The 19,325-nt window shown below is 37.4% G+C and overlaps 1 protein-coding gene across 1 annotated transcript in view; it reads right to left on the minus strand.

Moving 5' to 3' along the window:
• The window catches only part of FHAD1 (forkhead associated phosphopeptide binding domain 1), a 166,164-nt gene that overhangs the window by 50,721 nt on the left and 96,118 nt on the right, over nt 1-19,325 (minus strand). Inside the window, exons 18-22 of the mRNA XM_074302568.1 lie at nt 18,596-18,821; nt 5,038-5,107; nt 3,487-3,593; nt 1,633-1,792; nt 1,173-1,272 (exon numbers count right to left, since the gene is read on the minus strand). Coding sequence (XP_074158669.1) covers nt 1,173-1,272; nt 1,633-1,792; nt 3,487-3,593; nt 5,038-5,107; nt 18,596-18,821 — 663 coding nt within the window. The remainder of the gene's footprint in view (nt 1-1,172; nt 1,273-1,632; nt 1,793-3,486; nt 3,594-5,037; nt 5,108-18,595; nt 18,822-19,325) is intronic.

Consider the following 19,325-nt stretch of genomic DNA (forward strand, 5'->3'; position numbering starts at 1 on the left):
GCTCAGCTGCCACATTTCCTCCAAGAAGTCTGCCCTGATTCCCTTAATTAGAAGTGATTCTTTGCTCCTCAGATTTTTTCAAGCATTTTCTTGGACCATCCATCCATCTAATCATTCAAAGAATTTTCCCATAGCCCTTTATAAATGTACATAAATGCCTTTATTTTTGGGCATCTCTCCCTCATTCACTTTCTTTCTTAAGTGAATTCCTTGGAAGTAGGGCATTTCTCATCTTTGTATTCTCAATGCCTTGTAAGCAATGCAGCTAGCATTTACTAAACACCTACTATATGTCAGGCTCTCTTAGGTCCTGGGAAATAAAATGATAAATAAAAAGAGAGGTAGCAGTAATATTTGAGAAAAGCAATAGCTCTGGATTCAGAGGACTAGGGTTCAAATCTCCCCTCAATCACTTAACTACCCATGTGACCCAGACACATCTCTGGGCTTCCCATTTTTTCATCTGAAAAATAAGGGAATTGTACAAGATATTCTCAAAAATTGGATCTAGCTCTAGGTCCAGCACCCTATGATTCTTTTCTGGATACCAGTTTCCTTTTCTGTGAAATATTATGGGAAATATGGTTTGTATTAGTCAGGCTCTAATGTTCCTTTCAGGTTTAAATCTCTGATCCAATGATCCTATCCTTTAAATGCTTGGATTCTAAGGGAGTGTGGAAAGGGAACAGCATATACAGAGATAAATAAGTACAAAATATATTAAAAATATTCTGGGGCTAATGGGATAGGACACTATTGATTCTTAAATTGGAGGCTGAGAACGATATATATATATCTGTCTCTATAAATGTCTATAAATGTATTATCTCAATTTCTATTTCTTTATTTCATCTATTTCTTTACCTCCATTTCCCATCTTCATCTAGATAACTGAATTTCAGTATGATTGATTTTCTTTGTAATATGCTGTATTTTATTTTATGCATTTAAAACACGATTCTGAGTCTTTATCAGACTGCCCAAAGAGTAGAGAAAGCATCCTCTGGACTTAGAGAGTCATGAAGAACATGAGCACTTTTTATGTATAGTAGATGCTTTGAATATTTGTTAAATTAGACTGAATGGAAGGTGATAGAAATCACTAACCAAGAACTCATCCTCTATACTTTTGGGTTCCTACCAGTAGCAGATCATGCAGTAAGGCTACTCACCTCTTGGTTCAAGATATACATTTCTTTTTCATTATTGTCCACTTGTATCCCCACATCACACATAATACAGCAGCTTTTGTTTTCTATAGGGACGGAGTTTCTGTAGCCAGAGGGAATGAGAGGAGCTTTTTAATATTGAGCAATTGCATTAAATTTAGAGAATTGTAGATCCCTTTGATGAACCTAGGCCTAGGTAAGACTGGACAAAAAGTTTTATTTATATCCAAAACTGAAGGTGTCTAATGTTCAGGAGAGTGGAAGTTCCTTGAAGGCAGGAATCATTTTATTTTACATTTGTGATCCTAGTCCACAGCAAGTACTGTGCCAGAGACCCCTTCCTACTATCCCTTATCCCATTCCCTCAGGCATGTTGGTGAGCCAAGGGGGTACTTCTTAAAACTCCGAGGACTTCATAGTATCCCCTGTGGGCCTCCATGGGAGCTTTAGCTAGGGGATGTACCTTAAAGAAGCCTTTAAGTTTTCAATCTCTTTGTTCTTCTTCTCCAGCAGGTTAGACATCTGAATCAACTTCTCCTTCAGCTCACTCAACTCCTGCTCCAGTTTTTGAATCAGGATGAGATTCTGCTTCAATTCTGTTTTTAGCTGCTCATCAAACTCAGCTGGAAGGGGCAAGAAGACTCATGTCTGAGAACTAGTGGATGGATAGCATGAGAATCTATCTAGCCCACAGTGACAGAATGGGCAGAGATACAATTTAAAGGCTATTCAGGGAATCATAGAATCCCAGATCTAGAGCTAGAAAGGACCCCACAGGTCTCCTATTCTAATTTCCTCTTTTTACATATGTGGAAACTAAGGTCCAAAAGAGTTAAGTGACTTATCATATTGGTTTTGTGTTCTAACGGCCCTCCTAGCTCTGACATCCATGTTCTAAGGGCCCTCTCAGCTCTGACATTCTGTGTTTAAGGGCCCTCTAAAAATGGTTTTATTTTACACAACTGAAAGGAAAATCATTCATACTGGTGGACTCCAGCCAGAAATGATTTGGTGGATTTTCTATAGATATAGACCCAGATTCAAGAGACCAAAGTTCAGAGAAAATGTAAAACCCCTAAAGTTGAGGACAGGGAAAGTCATGAGGGTCCGTCCCTTTCACCTGACCAAGCTTCTTCACTCCTGCCCACAGGGCCTTCTTACTTAATCAGGACTGAAACAAAAAAAAAAGAGGTGGGGGAAGGAATATGAAGGAAAAATAGATGGAAGAGAAGAGGATGGAGAGACATGGAGGAAGAGGGATGCAAAAAAGGAGAGATGGAAAAAAAGCAGGAAAACAAAGAGGAAGAAAAGGAGAGGGAAGGATATGGTCCAGAACTTTTGGCATCAGCACAGAAATAGGGGAGTGCTGTTCTTCCTGCTCCTCCCCACTTGCCCTCACCCATCCAACTTTAAGAACTGGTTTAACCACAAGATAAAAAGTGTTGGACCTTCTGCGTGCTTAAGAGCAGAAGGCACATTTCCCAGACTTCCCTTAAACAACAGGGCTGTACCATAAAACAAATAAAACCATCATCTCTGAACTAGAGGGATGGAGAGATGACCTAATAGCTTAAAGCCTGAGGGCCAGTATGGGGATAAGCCTTCCTTTTGGATTTTACTAAGAATCTATAATACCGTGATTTATAGAACTGCCTCAAGCCTAGACTGCGTTTCCTATAAAAAACATTTCAAGATTTCTCTTCAAGAATTTTTACCCAGAGGCAAACCATAGCATTTAAAGCTGGATAGAAATTGTCCTAAGAGGAACTTGAAAGATTGGGAGGTCAGAGCTGGGAGGGCCCTTAGAACATAGATCGTCAGAGTTGGGAAGGCCCTTAGAATATAGAATGTCAGAGCTGGGAGGGCCCTTAGAGCATAGATTGTTAGAACTAGAAGGGAAAATAAAAACTATCAGGCTTGGCAGAAGACCTTGGAACATAGGTCTCAAAGGGACCAACTTTCACATTTTATATGTGAGGAAACTGGAGTTCAGATTGAGGAAGCAAAGTATCACTAATTATCTCCAATGAGATGCTTCCTCCAGGAGTGCTGGCAAACATCTGTAGTCTGGGTGTTGATATAGTAGAAACATTCACAGAATTTTCCCTGAGGTCCCTCAGTCTGAGTCAGAAAATTCTATTCACAAGACTGTATAAGTTAAATCCCCACCAAAAGTCATATCAATGAAAATGAGAAAACATTTCATTAAGGACTTTTTAGTTTTGGAATTTTCATATACAAAGAAAGCATTTTTGCTTCTCTTTTTCCTTATGGCATCTTGGGATCTTCAGTTGAATAATGGAATATGTGGGCATACCTTTTGTTGTGGACATCTTGGTGTGGAGTTTGGACAGGTCTGTTTTCAGGGCAACAATGAGCTCGTGCTGAGAGATGAGTTGTTTTTGGGCAACCAAGAATTCTTCCCTGAAATGAATGAAATGGTTAGATCAGATCTAGAAATGGTTTTCTATGAAAAGAATCTGTCTCAAGGCAAGGTTTGGGAGATTGCAGTGAGAACTCTGATTTTTTTAAAGAGCTTGTGTGTGTGTGTGTGTGTGTGTGTGTGTGTGTGTGTGTGTGTGTGTGTGTGTGTGTATTTTACTAAATAGAGCAAGTTATATGGTATCAGACTGAGAAAATATTGGTAACCATTGGAAAAGAAGGCAGAAAAACTTTCATGGAATGGAAAGGCAGAGGATACAAAATACAAATACAAAATGTTTAAATTTCTATAGAACATCAGAGCAAAGTTGTAACTTAGGACATAAACTGTCAAAGATGGGAGGGGGTCTTATTATATGAAATATTGGAGCTTGAAGCAATTTTTAGAATTGTAATGGTCATAGAACCAAGGACCCCAGATCTGGGAGGCATCTTAGGACATGGAATGCCAGATTTAGATGGAGGTTTAAAGATTATAATCACTACCTATTTACATAGGCATATATAATCCTACCATTTTATAAAAAGGAAAACTGAGGTCCAGAGAGGTGATGTGAGTGTCTAAATTTATACCAACTGATCCTACGTCTTCAAACTCTAGGAAACTTAGGGCTGAAGTTCATTGCACAGCTAACAATAGAAGTTGGAAAAGACAACTCTGTTACTGAGCTGTAATGATTATCTGGAGTGATGTGGTTCTGCATGAGAGATAATTCCACATATTCTGCAAAATAAAAAATTGGACCTTGAGTTGGACAAATGGGAAAATGGATGTAAATCGAAGAAATCGATATCTCTTTTGAAAATCAAGGAGTGATCTGTCTATTCAGTAACTGAAATTTGGTTCTAAACCTAACATATAGAACAGCCAATGTTAAGGGGTCTTATTTTATTTTTTAACCTTCTGACTAATCTCATCCTATACTATCTTTTCTTTTACTAGGAGCTTTTTCAGAATAGAGTCATGACATTTACAGCCAGAAAAGATTTTAAAACATGCAGAGTTGGGAAAAGCCTTAGAATATGTGCTTCTCTGCTAGTGTTCTCTAGTATTTCTTTACACATACTGGGAATTTTCCTATGGAGAATGCTACCCTCAGTGTCAGGAGAGACCATCTTATCTTTTTAATTTCTTCCCTTAGTGCAGACGCTTCTCAAGGGTAGGAACTCTGTCTAATTTCTGTTGCTAAAATGGAGCATTAAACCTTGATATTACAGTATACCTTACTTTGATGCTACAGTACGAATTGTTTAAATGTTTAATTGACTGGAATACAAAAAAGGGTTGCCAAATTAAACATTTAGCAATCTAAAACATGGTTTATTTCTCACGAACTAGAAATCTTTTCATGAACTTTCGTATCCCAAAATGGGGGTTTGAAGTAACTTAGAAAAACAAAGTATAATACTTCTAAGGAATACTTACATTAGATAGTCATATGACTTTCCAGCAGCAAGATTCTTTAGTAAAACATCTTTCTGTACTTTCTTTTGAACTATTAAAAAATACACAATGATTTTAATTATCACACAAATCAGGAAATAACAGAGATAGAAGATACCCTTGGGATCAGCTAGATTAACCTGAAGAAAAATTCTAGACTCTCTAAACAGCTTTGGTAATTGGTTATCCAGTTTTTGCTTGATACTCTCTAATGATGGGAAAATGACTAGGTAGCCCAATTGGCTTTTGGACAGCTCTCATTTGTAGACAGTTTTTCTTTAACATTGAGCCTAAATATCTGCTTCTCTATAATTTTGTTCTCAGTGTTTGTCCAGTGTTCTCAGTTCTTCCCTGTGGGTCCAATCAGAACAAATATAATTCTCCCCCTCCCACATAAAATTCCTTCAAATATTTAAGAATAGTCATCGGTCTCCTCTTCCCACCCCCAAATCTTTTTTTCAGGTTAAATTATCCTAATGTCTTCAACTCTTCCTTTTAGGGTATGATGTCCAATCTTCTCACCTCCTACTTTATTTTTCTCTGAAGTGTCCTTCCTCAAATAAGATGTAGTACCTAGAACCAATCATAATTCTCAAGATGTGCTAAGATCAGGGAATAGAATAGAGGGAATGTTGCCTATCTATTCCTGGAAGTCATAGTTCTATCACCCATATTCATATTGTAGGTAGAGCTGATAATGGGGATATCATCTTGGAAGGAAGCTGATTCTGCCTTGGTTTCTGATGGGCTATTTTTTGGCAGTGAGGCCTAATAGTTGTGAAAGTAAGCTGTGAGGAATAGGTAATAGGAAAAATTGTAGGCCAGTAGACATGTCTTGAGGGCCAAATCCTACCAGTGGGTAAACAACAGGCCAGTAAGTCTGAGTTGGAGCCCGATCAAAGCAGGAATGGACGAATGAGAAGGAATGTCTATAAAATAAGGAAGCGTGGTGACTTCTCACTCTACAATGCAGTTCAACAACAACATGCATTTATTAAAGATCAACTGTGTGCCAGGCACTATGCAGGTACTAGGGACACAGAAACAAAAATGAAACGGTCCTTGACTTCAGAGAGCTTATATTTTATTATTAAGAAACAATAAATAGAAAATATATGCAAAATAATAGAGAGAGAACTAGCAACTAAGAGAATGGGGCCTCATGAAGAAGGAATCATTTGAACTTAAAGACTTAAGTAGGGCTTTTTAAAAAATAATTTTTTATTGATATTTTTAGTCTTTTTCATAAAATTTCTCCCTTATAAAAATTAATTCATATAATATTTTTGAAAGAGAGAGAGAAAGAGGAGAGAGATAAAGAAGAAGGGAAGGAAAGGAGAGGAAGGGAGGGGGAAAGAGAAAAGGGAAGGTTAGAAGAGAAGAGGGAAAGGGAGAAGGAGAGAGAAACAGGGAGAGAGAGAAAGGAGGAGACAGAGAGATGGGGGAAGAAGAGAGAGACAGAGAGACACAGAGAGAAAGTGAGACAGAGAGAGAGGGAGAAAGAGCAACAAAACTGATCAATTAGAACAAAAAAAATCAGAAAATATGCACAATGTCTCAAACTATGGAATTCCCAGCTTTGCAAAGGAATGGAATTGAAGATGACTGTCCCTCTTTCATTTTGAAGTCAGGCTTGTCCTTTGTAATTTTTTTTCACCTCTATTTTTGATGGTTTAGAGCTTATTCTTTCCATTTCTACTGCTGCAGTCATAATGGACATTGTTTTCTTTATTGTGAATCAGGTTTTGTTGATCTACCCAGCCTTCTCTGTATCTATTGCCATTTCTTATAGCACAGTAATATTTCATCACATTTGTGTACAACCATTAGTCATTCCCCAAATTATGACTTTCTATTTTGTTTACAATTCTTTGCTTCCACAAAAATAGCTGGTATAAATGTTTTGGGAACTTTCTTCTTATCAGCAACCTTCCTGGAGTATAAGTCTAGTAATGAAATTTCTGAGACAAAAGGTATAGATATTTTATGAAATAATAAACTTTTTCCTAAATAACTTGAGTTTTCTAGTTTATAGAATATTGGATTATTCCGTTCCATTATTTCTGGTTCTCTGGTGTTCAGTCTGTTCCACTGATATATCTCTGTTTTTTAACTAGTACCAACTGATTTTGATGACTGTTGCTTTCTAATATAATTTAAAGTCTAGAAGCCTAATCTCTTTCAACCCTACCTCTTTTTCACATTTCTTTTAATATTCTTAATCTTTTATTTCTCCAGATGAATTTTATTATTATTATTTTAGGGCAGTTTAGGGGCACAATGTACAGAGTACTAGGCTTGGAGTCAGAAAGATCTGAATTTAAATCCAAGCTCAGACCTTACTGAGTCAACTCCCTGGGGGGGGGGGAAGAGTTTAGGGTTTTCAAACTTGTAAAGAGTTGGACATGACTAAAAATAATTGAACAAAAATTGAGTTCTATAAACCATTCCTTTGACAGTTTTATTAGTATAACATTAAAACTTTAACTTTGATATTGGCATGGTCCATCCATGAACACTGAATATTCCTCCAACCATTTAAATTATGATTTTATTTCTTTAGTCAGCACATTATAATTGAATCTATAGAAATGTTTTATGTATATATGTGCAAATTAATCCAAAACATAGGGATTCTAAGAGACAAGAGGTAATAGGATTCTAGATCCTAGTCAGGATCTGAAAAATTATCCATTCTAGTTCTCTTATTTTACCAATGCTCAGGGAGGTTTAGTCACTTGTCCAAGATCACATAACTTTAGATAGCTAGATGGATAAGGAAGTATTTAGAAAGATAATACAGCATTTATTAAGTATTTAATCTGTGCCAGGCACTATGGTAAGTACTAGGGGTACAAATGCAAGCAAGCAAGCATGTCCTAGCCCCAAAGAACTTGAATTTTTTTGTGGGAAGCAATAATAACACATAAAGGGGGAGGCTAAGAAATTGGGTTTAAATTCATGAAACACAGAATTGTGGATATTTGGGACAGTGACTAGGAAATGAAGTTTTAGGTGAGAAAAACTTAAAACTCACTAAGAAGAGTCCAAGATAGAGCCCAAGTTTCTTGTGGGAAGGAAGGCTAGAATAGAAGGAAGCAGCATAGTTTGCAGCTGCTATCAGAGGTAGGAGGGATAAGGGATACAGTTAGGTGGCACAACAGATAGAGCACCAGGCCTGGTACCAGGAAGACTCTCCTTCCTGAGTTCAAATTTGGCTTCAGACATTATCTGGGTGACTCTGGGTGAATCACTTAACCTTGTTTATCTCAGTTTTTATTGTTATTTAGTCATATCTGACTCTTTGTGGCTGCACTTGGAGTTTTCTTGGCAAAGATACTGGAATAGTTTGTCATTTCCTTCACTAGTTCATTTTTAACAGATAAGAAAACTGAGGCAAATAGAGTTAGGTATCTTGAACAGGGTGACATAGCTAATTCATGTCTGAGGTCAGATTTAAACTCAAGAAGATTAGCCTTTCTGACTCTAGGCCTGGAATTCTATTCACTACACCACTTAGCTGCCCTTGTCTCAGTTACCTCATCTGTAAAATTAACTAGAGAAGGAAATGGCCAAACACTCTATCTAATATCTTTGCCAAGAACACTCCTGCATCTCCAAAAAAGGTTATAAAGAGTACCACTGAGCAACAATAAAATCAGAAGGGAGAACTAAATCTAAGTCCTTTGATTCTAGAGCTCTTTCCAGTGTCCTATACTGAAGAGAGAGTGGATTTTTGGGATGGGAAACAATCTAATCCAAGGACCAGGGATGAGAGATGGAATGCTGTGTGGGAGGAACAGAACAGTGAGCAAACCATTTGTCTAGAAGATAAAAGTATTTAGAGGGAAACGTACACTAAATCCAGGAAAGATAGATTAGAGTTAGAGTGTGAAGGGCTTTATATACTGAGTGGAAGAATTTATCTGAGAAGTACCAAGGAGTCACTGGAATTTTTGAGCATGGTAAGAACTATGCTTTAGAAATGAACTTTTGGCAGTTGTATAGAGGAAGGACCAGACAGTGCAGAGATCAGGAGCAGAAAATCAAGTTAGAAGGTGATTGCAATGAGGTGAGAGGTGAGAGGTGACGAGGTATTATACCAGTCCCTCTTACCCTAAATTTAGGGTTGAATGAATGGAGAGAAGGGAGGAAAGACAAAATGACAAGATTTGGCAACCAATTTACTAAGGAAGGTAAAGGGGTATGAAGAGGTGAGGATATATCAGTGGTTGCAAACCTGAGTGACAAGGAGGGTGATGATGTCCTCCAATAAAAGAAGGAGGAATCATTAAAGAAAAGATGAGTTCTGTTTGGACGTGTTGAGTTGAGATATTAATGGAACATTCAGTTGGCAACATCCATAGGCTAGTTGGCTATATGAAATTGGATTTCAGGGGAGAGAATAGGATTGGCTATATATGTAATGTGGGATTAGCCAATGAGACCAATCTTTATGAGCATGAGCAGTATGGGATTGATGCAATCCCCATGTTGACTTCAGAATGCATATGGACGTTCTTCAACAGTGAAACTAGTGAAAAGGAATATTCTTTGAGAAACTGATAATTCCTAGCTGGAATTTGGGGTACATTCAAAGGGGAACCTCTTTTTTCTCTTGTGATTTAATTTCTGCCTGGCAATGTTCTGGTAAGAGAAGAAAATTATGCTGGAAGGGGAGAGGCCATGAGCCCTCCCTATGTGATTTTGACATGTGTGCCTCAATCAGAATCTGTTCTTTTGTTTTAGAAGAAAGAGATGGGAGAGAGGTCTGGGAGTGAATCTCAAGCTGGGTTTTGCAGCCAGTTCATCATGAATGCTCTATGGAGCAAGAAACAGCATTTGGGACATAGCCCATCAATAACTAAGATAGGGACTCATCTAGCCTACATTTGAATCTAAACTTTTTTGGGGAGAAGGCAGTGAAGAAGGGACCAGTGTGATGTAAAAATTTAAGTCTGAGACTAATTTTTATAGAGATTGACTTGTGTGGGAGAGAATGTGTCCTCCAGGTACTGGGGAAAATGTACTTTTGTTGTCATAACTTCTAAGTAAATATTTCTTTATAACAGCTAACCAATGCTAATTGATTAAATGGAGCTGGAGTGGTAGTTAATGGTGGAGGGGGAGAAGATATCAAAATGGGAACTTAAGTCAATAGTATTAGAGAAAGACTCCCCAACTTTTCAGGAGTATCCCTAGAACCATGAAAAGGAAATATGGCCAGTCAAGCCCTAGAAGAGTGAGGTTAGAGCCAATTGCTATTAATAGATCTTTCAGTTATTCACTTTGAGATAATAATCAAAACCATGGAAACTGATAAGATCAGTAAAAGAGGACAACCTGGAACAAAGTTCCAAGCTACACACAGAGTTAGGGGGTGGAACATGGGCAATCATCCAGCAAAGAAGGTGGGACATCTGGGTAAGTAGAAGCAGCAAGAGAGAGCAAAGTCATGAAAACCCACAGAGGAGAGAGTGTCCAGAATCAAGATAATCAATAGCGTTAAATGCTTCAGGGAAACAGAGAAGAAGACTGAGAAGAAGGCCATTTAATGTGCTGATTAAAAGACTAATGGTCATTTTTAAAAGTGGTTTTAATTGAATACTGATGCTTGAAGCCAGATTACAGAGGACTGAGAAATTAACAAGATGATAGGAAAGGAAGGTAATGAGTGCCCAAAGTTTTTAATGAGATAACATATATAAAGCACTTTGGAAATTAAAGTACTATATAAATGCTTGCTGTCCTTATTTTCTAGGAGTTTGGCTTTGAAAGGGAGGAGAGAAAGAATAGTTTGGGGGAATGACAAGGCTAAATGAAGGATTTTGTTTTTATTTTAAGAATGGGGAAACCTAAATATGAAGAACCTGAGTATTTTTTTAAGACAGCAGAGAAGGCAATTAATCAACTAAATGTTTATCAAGTGCCCACTATGTGCCTGGAACTTGGGTTGCAGGTACTGTGTGATGAATGAAACAGTGCCTACTCATAAAGAATTTATATCCTAATGAGGGAAAGAAGTATGAGAAATGATTATTTCTTACATTTGCCAATAACTAATTGAATTGGAATAAAGGTTTTCCCCCTTTTCTGCTTCTTCATCTAGAAGTAAATTAGTATAGGAAATCTTTCTCATAGATTTACCCAGCCAGGATAGCTGAAATCTAATAAAAAACAGTACAAGAAATCCTAGGTTTGGAGTAATAGATGCCTTCCAGTTCATTGTGTTTGCTTTATACAGGTCTAGGAAAATATGGAACATCTTTTTTTTTCACATGATAAAGAAATTGATAACCTTCTTTGACCAAGATTTGGGTGATCCAAGTCATGTACTTCAATATCCTCATTGTAATTCAGCCCACCCTCTCATGATGATATTAATTCCATCGTTAATTGCAAACTAATCAGAGTTGATTGCCACCCTCAGAAACATGTGAACCCACTATCAGGAGAGGTATTTGGCTTAGGACCCAACTTCTCATACCATGAGTTGAGACCCCATATGGGGTCTTGTAGCTGAATGTAGGAATGATGAAAATATGATTTATTTTCAGCAAATGTTTGATTTGTATACCTATTTTATATACCTACATACCTGGGATCATGTAAGGATTTCTCGGACAAAAAGGGATCATGAGTGAAGAAAGTTTAAGAAGCTCTTGTCTAAGAGAGATGGCCAAATGACCATCCTTTTATTAATAGACGTGCTAGCATTATTAATAAAAATTGTTAAGGACCATGCCTAAATGAAGGGGCAAGTCAATTCCCTGAGAGCCTTCACAGCTCTCATAAGAGAATCATAACACTTGAAGGAGTTGCAAAACAGCCTTTACTAACACAGATGTTCCTTGTGGATTGAGAATGAAATAAATTGGAGGCAAGAGGGAAGAGGACAGAGATCAGTGAACGAAACTGCCTCTCAGTTTCCTTGTATCATCATCATCTTCTCACATGAAGAGATCCATTCTACAGGTCTGAGTTAGACTTCCAGCAGCCACTGGTGAAGTGGCTCCCGTATCACAACAAAAAATAGTTAAATTATTTAGAAATTTTATCTCTTGAACCTTTTTAAATGCCACAAAGTATCTATAAGAATATATACAGCAGAAACATAACTATTAATAACAACATATATATACAGAAGAGCCAAATACAAGGTAGCTTGGTAAGGGGGGCACTGATAATTGGGGGGATAAGAAGAGGCTTCATGCCAAAGATAGGACTTGAGCTGCATATTAGAAGAAGAGGGAGACTGTGAGGCAGAAATAAGGAGAGAGCACATATTGGGCAAGAGGAGAGTTGTGTGTAAAGAACATGGTTTAAACTTGTTTGACTGAATCATGGAGTGTAGGAGTATGGTTAATATTCATGAATGTAGTAATTTAGGTTGAGGTCAGGTTGTATAAAATCTAAGCAGAAGACTTTATGTTGTATCCTAGAAGAAATAACTAAAATTGATTGAATAAGAATGTTGTACAACCAGGTCTGTGTTAAGGAAAGTTACTTTGGTAGCAGTGTGCAGGATGAACTGTCATGGAAGACTTAGGGCATTGAGTTCAATTAGGAAACTGTTACTAATGTAGATGCAAAGTGATGAGGGCTAAATTAAGATGGTAGAGAAGGGATTAGATGTGAAGGATGTTGTAATGGTAGAAAAAGCAAGATTTGGCAACTCTTGTGGACGTGTGGGGTGAGGGAAAGGCAGAAGTGCTGTGGGATTTTCCCTTTGACTCAGAAATGTTTCTAATGGGTTTATATCTCAAAGAGATCTTAAAGGAGGGAAAGGGACCCACTTGTACAAAAATGTGTGTGGCAGCCCTTTTTGTAGTGGCAAGGAACTGGAAACTGAGTGGATGCCTATCAGTTGGAGAATGGCTAAACAATTTATGGTATATAAATGTTATGGAATATTATTGTTCTGTAAGAAATGACCAACAGGATGATTTCAGAGAGGCCTGGAGAGACTGATATGAACTGATACTAAGTGAAATGAGCAGAACCCGGCAACAACAAGACTATACAATGATCAATTGTGGTGGACATGACTCTCTTCAACAACAGGATGATTCAAATCAGTTTCAATTCTTCAGTGATAAAGAGAGCCATCTATACCCAGAGAGAGGATTGTGGAAACTGAATGTGGATCACAACATAGCATTTCCACTCTTTCTGTTGTTTGCTTACATTTTGTTTTCTCTCAGGTTTTTTCCTTCTTGATCCGATTATGTATAAATATGTATACATATATTGGATTTTATATATTTTAACATATTTAACATGTATTAGACAATCTGCCATTTAGGAGAACGGGTGGGGGAAAGGAAGGAAAAATTTGAAACAGAAAGTTGTGTAAGGGTCAAGGTTGAAAAATTACTCATAAATATTTTTTATAAATAAAAAGCTTAAAAAGGAGGCTGAAAAATCCTAGAAACAAACAAAAAAAAAGAATTTGGGATTTTGGAAAGATGGTGGAAGCTTTGAAAGAAATAAAAACATGGAAAAAGGAATGGTTTTAGAGGAAAAGATAATGGGTTTAGTTTTGGACATATTGAGTTTTAAGATGTCTCTGGGACATTCACTTAGAAATTGGCAATATGGAGTTGAAGTTTGGAGCTGGATATAGAGATCTGGGAATTATATTATATCTATCATTAAACCCAAGGAAGCTTATGAGGCTACTGGAAAAGAGAGAATATGGAGGCAGAAGGAAAAGGAGGCCAGAACAGAATGTTAGGAAATACACACAGTTAGGGGGCATGCCATGGATGACAGGCCAGCAAAGAGACAGAGGAGAGGTCACATTGGAAAGAGGCAATCCAGGTGAGAAAAATGAGAGAGGAGAGTTTGCAGGGAAAGCATCAAATGCTACAGAAGGGTATGGGAAGATTGGGACTGAAGTTTGACAATTAAAAGGTTAGAGTAGTTTCAGTTGGGTGATGGTGTCAGAAACCAAATGGTGAGGGATTGAGTGAAAGGAAGAAGAAAGGGAGGGATGAACAATTAATTAGAGGACAGGGAATGTCTGTAAGGGAGGAAAGAGGGAGGGATAAAGGTTCTGACTCCAGGGTCCCTGTTCTTCCAGCTGTTTCAGATGATTTTTTTCTTTCATTAGAAAAAAAAGGCAAGTACTCCAGGTCTGGGGTTTGATGAGTTATGAACAGCAAGGGAAAAGGGTATTGGAGAAGGAAGGCAAGAAAAGGAGGCAGTGTGACATTGAACTGATGGACCACAGGGCCAAAACTGGGAAGAGACAAAACGGAAGCAAGAGCAGAGGTGACAGACTGGGCCAGTACTGGGAGTGGGAGATCCAAAGGTCACACTGAGGACCAAGAGCAGGTTTAGAGGCACTGAGGCACAGGGAGAGATGGCAGTGTGACAGCCGGGTGATGGCTGGATGAGAGAACTGGAGGGTTCCTTGATGGTGGTGTTTTTGAACATCTCTGGATGATCTTGAGTTTGACATTATTATTTATTATAATACATCAATAACATAAATATTAACCACAATTAAATATAATTTATAATACAATTACTAATATGGTTGATTATAATCAATAATAAAATCAATAGTACAATTATTAATTATAATATAATTACTTATAATTAATAATAAAATTAACAGCATAATCACAACCATAATATAATTAAATACAATAGTAAAATTAGTAGTATAATCACTAGCTATAACTAACCACAATAAATAATAAGAATAAAATAAAATTATTAGCTACAATAACACAATTACAATTAACAATAAGATTAACAATAAAATAATTAACTATAATATAATTAATTACAATCAACAATAAGAGGAATGGTATAATTATCAATAATGTAATTAATCATAATTAAAAATGTAACTATTAATTATGATATAATTAATCACAATTAATAAGATTAATAATGTAATTATTAGTTATGATAAAATCAATTTAAATTAACAATATAATAATATAATTAGTTACAATAGTACGATTAATTACAATTAACAATAAGATTGATCATATAATTATTGTTAATGGTGACAACATTTATGTAACACTTTAAGGTTTGTCAGGTGCTTTGTAAATATTACCTCATTATTATCTCATTTTATCCTCACAACAATCGGGGAGGTAGGTAAAATTAATTATCCTTTTTGTTTAAATGAGGAAACTGAGGCAGGAAATTGCATGCAAATATTACCCTCAATAGATATTTTCCCTTTTCCCCTTGCTGCATTGATTTTGTTTGGGCAAACATTTCCTTTCTTTTTCTTTCTTTTTTACATTGTTATGTGGTAAAAAATTTCCACTTTCTCTTTCATGATTGTAAAGGGCTGAAGCTCTTAAAAGGTGTGCTTGAATCAGACAGCCAAGCACTTAAGGCTAATTATCTATTGGACAATAATTCTATTAGCATATGTTTGGAATTTCTCTTCTCACAGTTGATACTAGCTCAATGCTTGGGGTTAAGAGAATTGTAAGCAAGATTAGGGGGTGGAGTGAGAGAGGCAGAGAACTTCACTTGGCCCCAGGACTAGGAGAAGTGTGGAGATTCCTGGAGATTCTGGTCTCTAGAATCAAGGAAGGATCCTTGGCAAAACTCCTGCAGTTTTGTCCATTTCCTTCACTTCTTCCCCTAAAGACCAAGGACTTTTGCTTATCCTGACTCTGGCTGGTTCTGAGGCCTCCAGGGAGCTAGCCTGGACTTTACACATGATCATTTCTAACCCTTCTTTGGTTAAGAATTTTCCCTAAGCCATACTTTCCACTTTCTCCTTGCCTTTTTGCAAGAGGGGGATTAAAAATCCCAGCTGGTTTCTGAAAATGCATTTGCCACAATAGTGAATGGTTGACAGTGGAAAAAAAGTCACTCGGCTCAAAATATTTGGCAGAAAAGATAATTCCTCTTCATGCTGTTGCCCCAAGCATCCAAATTGCTCCTCTCTCCTATGTCTATTCTCTGGCTCTCTGGTTTTGTACAAAAGATGTCCCAATTCATTAGGAACATTTTTCTTCTTACATTGTGATGACAAAGAGATCCTAAGATTGTTCTGTCACTGGAATACAACTGGGTTCACAAGAATGGTCTCCTTCAGGGGAAAAAAACAGCACATTGTTTTTTATTTTTTTTTCTTCTGATTGATGAGCATGAAAGCAGCAGCATAACAGTACTGACCATTTCTTTTTTGCTGGTATCCTTTATATTCACAACAACTTTCTCCCCTGAACTTTAGTCCCACATCTCTAATTGAGGGTTAACCCTGTGGTTTTCATTTCCAGGTCCAATGCTTCATCAACTTTAGTAAGGTTTTCTAGATTCCTTCTCAGTTCTCATCCTTCTTGATCTTTCTGGTGCTTTCTTAGTCCCTCCTCTTTAAAAGATGTCTTTGCCCTTGACTTCCATGATATCACTCTCTCCTTATTTTCTACTTATCTTTATAATTTCTTCTTAGTTTTCTTTGCTGAATCCCTTCCTAATTGTGTGAACTTAAGTAGATTATTTCCTCTTTATGGGCCTATTTCCTCATATATGAAATGAGGGATCAGAATCAGTGGCCTCTGAGGTACTTTCCAATTCTAGTTTTATGAATCAATGATTATCAATTATTCCCCACATAATAGGTATGGATATATTGAGCCCTCTTTTATAGGGTTTCTTCTTGATATCATCAGGTGGTGTTGGTCCAATGATCATATCTGTGTTGATTTTCTCTATATATCTTTTTCTCCTTCCTTCCTTCCTTCCTTCCTTCCTTCCTTCCTTCCTTCCTTCCTTCCTTCCTTCCTTCCTTCCTTCCTTCCTTCCTTGTTTCCTTTCTTTTTTCTTTTTCTCCTTGAATTTATCTATAAACACAGTATATACACATATAATATCTGTAATCTTACTCCTGAGCTATAATGCTGACTTACCAACTGCCTTCTAGACATCTCCATTTTGATCATCTCCTTCACTTCAAATTCAGCATGTATCCAACAGGATTCAAAATCTTTTCTCCACTCCTTCCCATTCTCCAAATTTACCTATCTCTGCTAAAGACTGAAATGCTGTAACTGAGGTCAAAAATACTGGAATCATTTTTGATTCTTCTTCTCCCTGTTCTATTATCTTAATGGCTTTCTAACCAGACTCCCTGCCCAATCAGGCTCTTCTTTCTCCAAACTATTCTTGACATAGGGGTTGACATAATGTTTTCTAGTGCATGTATCTTTGATCACAGCACTTATTGGCTCAAAACCCTTCAGGAATGTCTTATTTATTGTGACTAGGAAAAATACCAGTCATATCCTGGCATTTACAGCCCTTCCTGGTCTGGCTCCATCTACTTATCAGTCTTATTTCATGTCTTTCATTCCATGTCTATTCCTTGGTTTACCTATTCTGGACAAGCTCTACCTAGCCCTGAGGCAACAGGGAAATTTGTGTTGTATTCTCTCCCTTCCTAAACTCTGTGTTACAGCCATGGGAGACTACTTGCCATCCTTAAAGCTGAACCTGTCATGTTCTACTTCCAGACATTGGAGCAGGCCATTGTCCTTGTCTCCAGAAGGTTCCCTGCTTATCTTTACCTGCTGAAATACTTCCCTGCTGTTGAGGCCCAATCAGAGGTGCCACCTGTGTCCTGAAGTCTTCTGAGATTCCAACTACCTAGCAAATTCTTCCAATTTTTCCACAGTACTTTGCCTGGATTTTTCTCTAGTAGCTTCCCACTCCCCTGTCCCCAACGGCCCAATCACACTCTACTTTGGCTCCTGCTTTTCTGTGCACATAGACAAGGACCAGCAGACCACAGACTCCTTGAGAGCAAAGATTGTATGATTTTTCATTTTTATAATAATGATAGCTAACATTTACATAGAACCTACTATTTGTCAGGCACTGTGTTAAATGCTTTACAATTTTTATCTCAATAATAATAATAGCTAACATTTATATAGCACCTACTATGTGTCAGGTACTGTGCTAAATGCTTTACAATTATTATCTCAGTAATAACAATAATAGCTAATGTTTATACAGCACCTACTATATGTTAGGAATTGTACTAAATACTTTACAATTGTCTCAATTAATAATAATAATAATAATAATAATAATAATAGCAAATATTTACATAGCACCGATCATGTACTGGGCATTGTGTTAAACATTTTTTTTTTAATTTGTTTGTTTTTGGAAGCAATGGGGTTAAGTGACTTGCCCAAGGACACACCACTGATAAGTATCAGACCAGATTTGGACTCAGGTCTTCCTGACTCCAGGACCAGTGTTATATTCCCTGTACCATCTAGATCCCTTGAAGCAATTTTACAAATATAATTTCATTTGATCTTCACTGTAGTCTTAGAAGATAGGTGCTATTATTATCCCCATTTTACAAGAAGAAATTGAGACTGATAGAGGGTAAGTAATTTATCTAGCAAGTATCTGAAGCCCGGTTTGAACTCAGGCCTTCCTGACTCCAGGCCTGGTCCTTTAACCACTGAGTCATCCAGTAGCTGGGTGAATAGTTGGTGCTTCATAAAAGTCTGTCCAGTTAAAAGGAACGGCTTACCTGGTATATTTTCTTTGAGGTTCACAATCTTCTCTTCGATGTCCTTGTTCTGCTGAGTCACCTTCTGTAGCCTCTCCTCTAGCATTACGATGGTCTGCGAATGCTGCTTAACTTGCTCCTTGTATTGGATAATCTCCAGCTCCAACTCTCTTTTCTGCATGTTTTTCTCTCCTTCTGTTATTTTGAGGGCTTCCTGCTGCTCCAAAAGTTGTTCTCCCAGAAGGATCTAGGGGGAAAAAGGAGAGCCAGAGTGGTTAGTGAAGAGTCTGGGCTTACAATTCACTTGTTTCCCTATGCCTTAGTTTCCCCTCTAAAAATGAGGGTGTAAGACGAGAAAGCCTCTGACTCTTGATCTAATATCCTGGCCACTCATCACTTTATCCATTATGTCACATTACAATTGATAAAAATGATGAAGAAAAAAGAAGATGAAGGTGATGGGAGCTGCCTATGTGAAAACTCCCTTCCCTAAACCAGTCTGACAACTCATCTGTAAGTTACAATGTTTTAGCAAGTTGACTGTGGGCACTTTCAGTGACATTATGAAAATAGCTTTGACCTCACTGCCCCTATGAAGGGGTCTCTGGGACCCATAAGGTATCCCAGACCACACTTTGAGAACTGTTGCCCTATTCCAATGAAATCACTGGTTCTGAATGAATGAATAATAAAAATAATAACCACTTAAAATATTCATTTTTGAAGTCAGGAGGTTTGATGGGAAAGGTAA

This window comes from Sminthopsis crassicaudata, chromosome 3, assembly GCF_048593235.1.
Source record: "Sminthopsis crassicaudata isolate SCR6 chromosome 3, ASM4859323v1, whole genome shotgun sequence".
Classification (NCBI taxonomy): domain Eukaryota; kingdom Metazoa; phylum Chordata; class Mammalia; order Dasyuromorphia; family Dasyuridae; genus Sminthopsis; species Sminthopsis crassicaudata.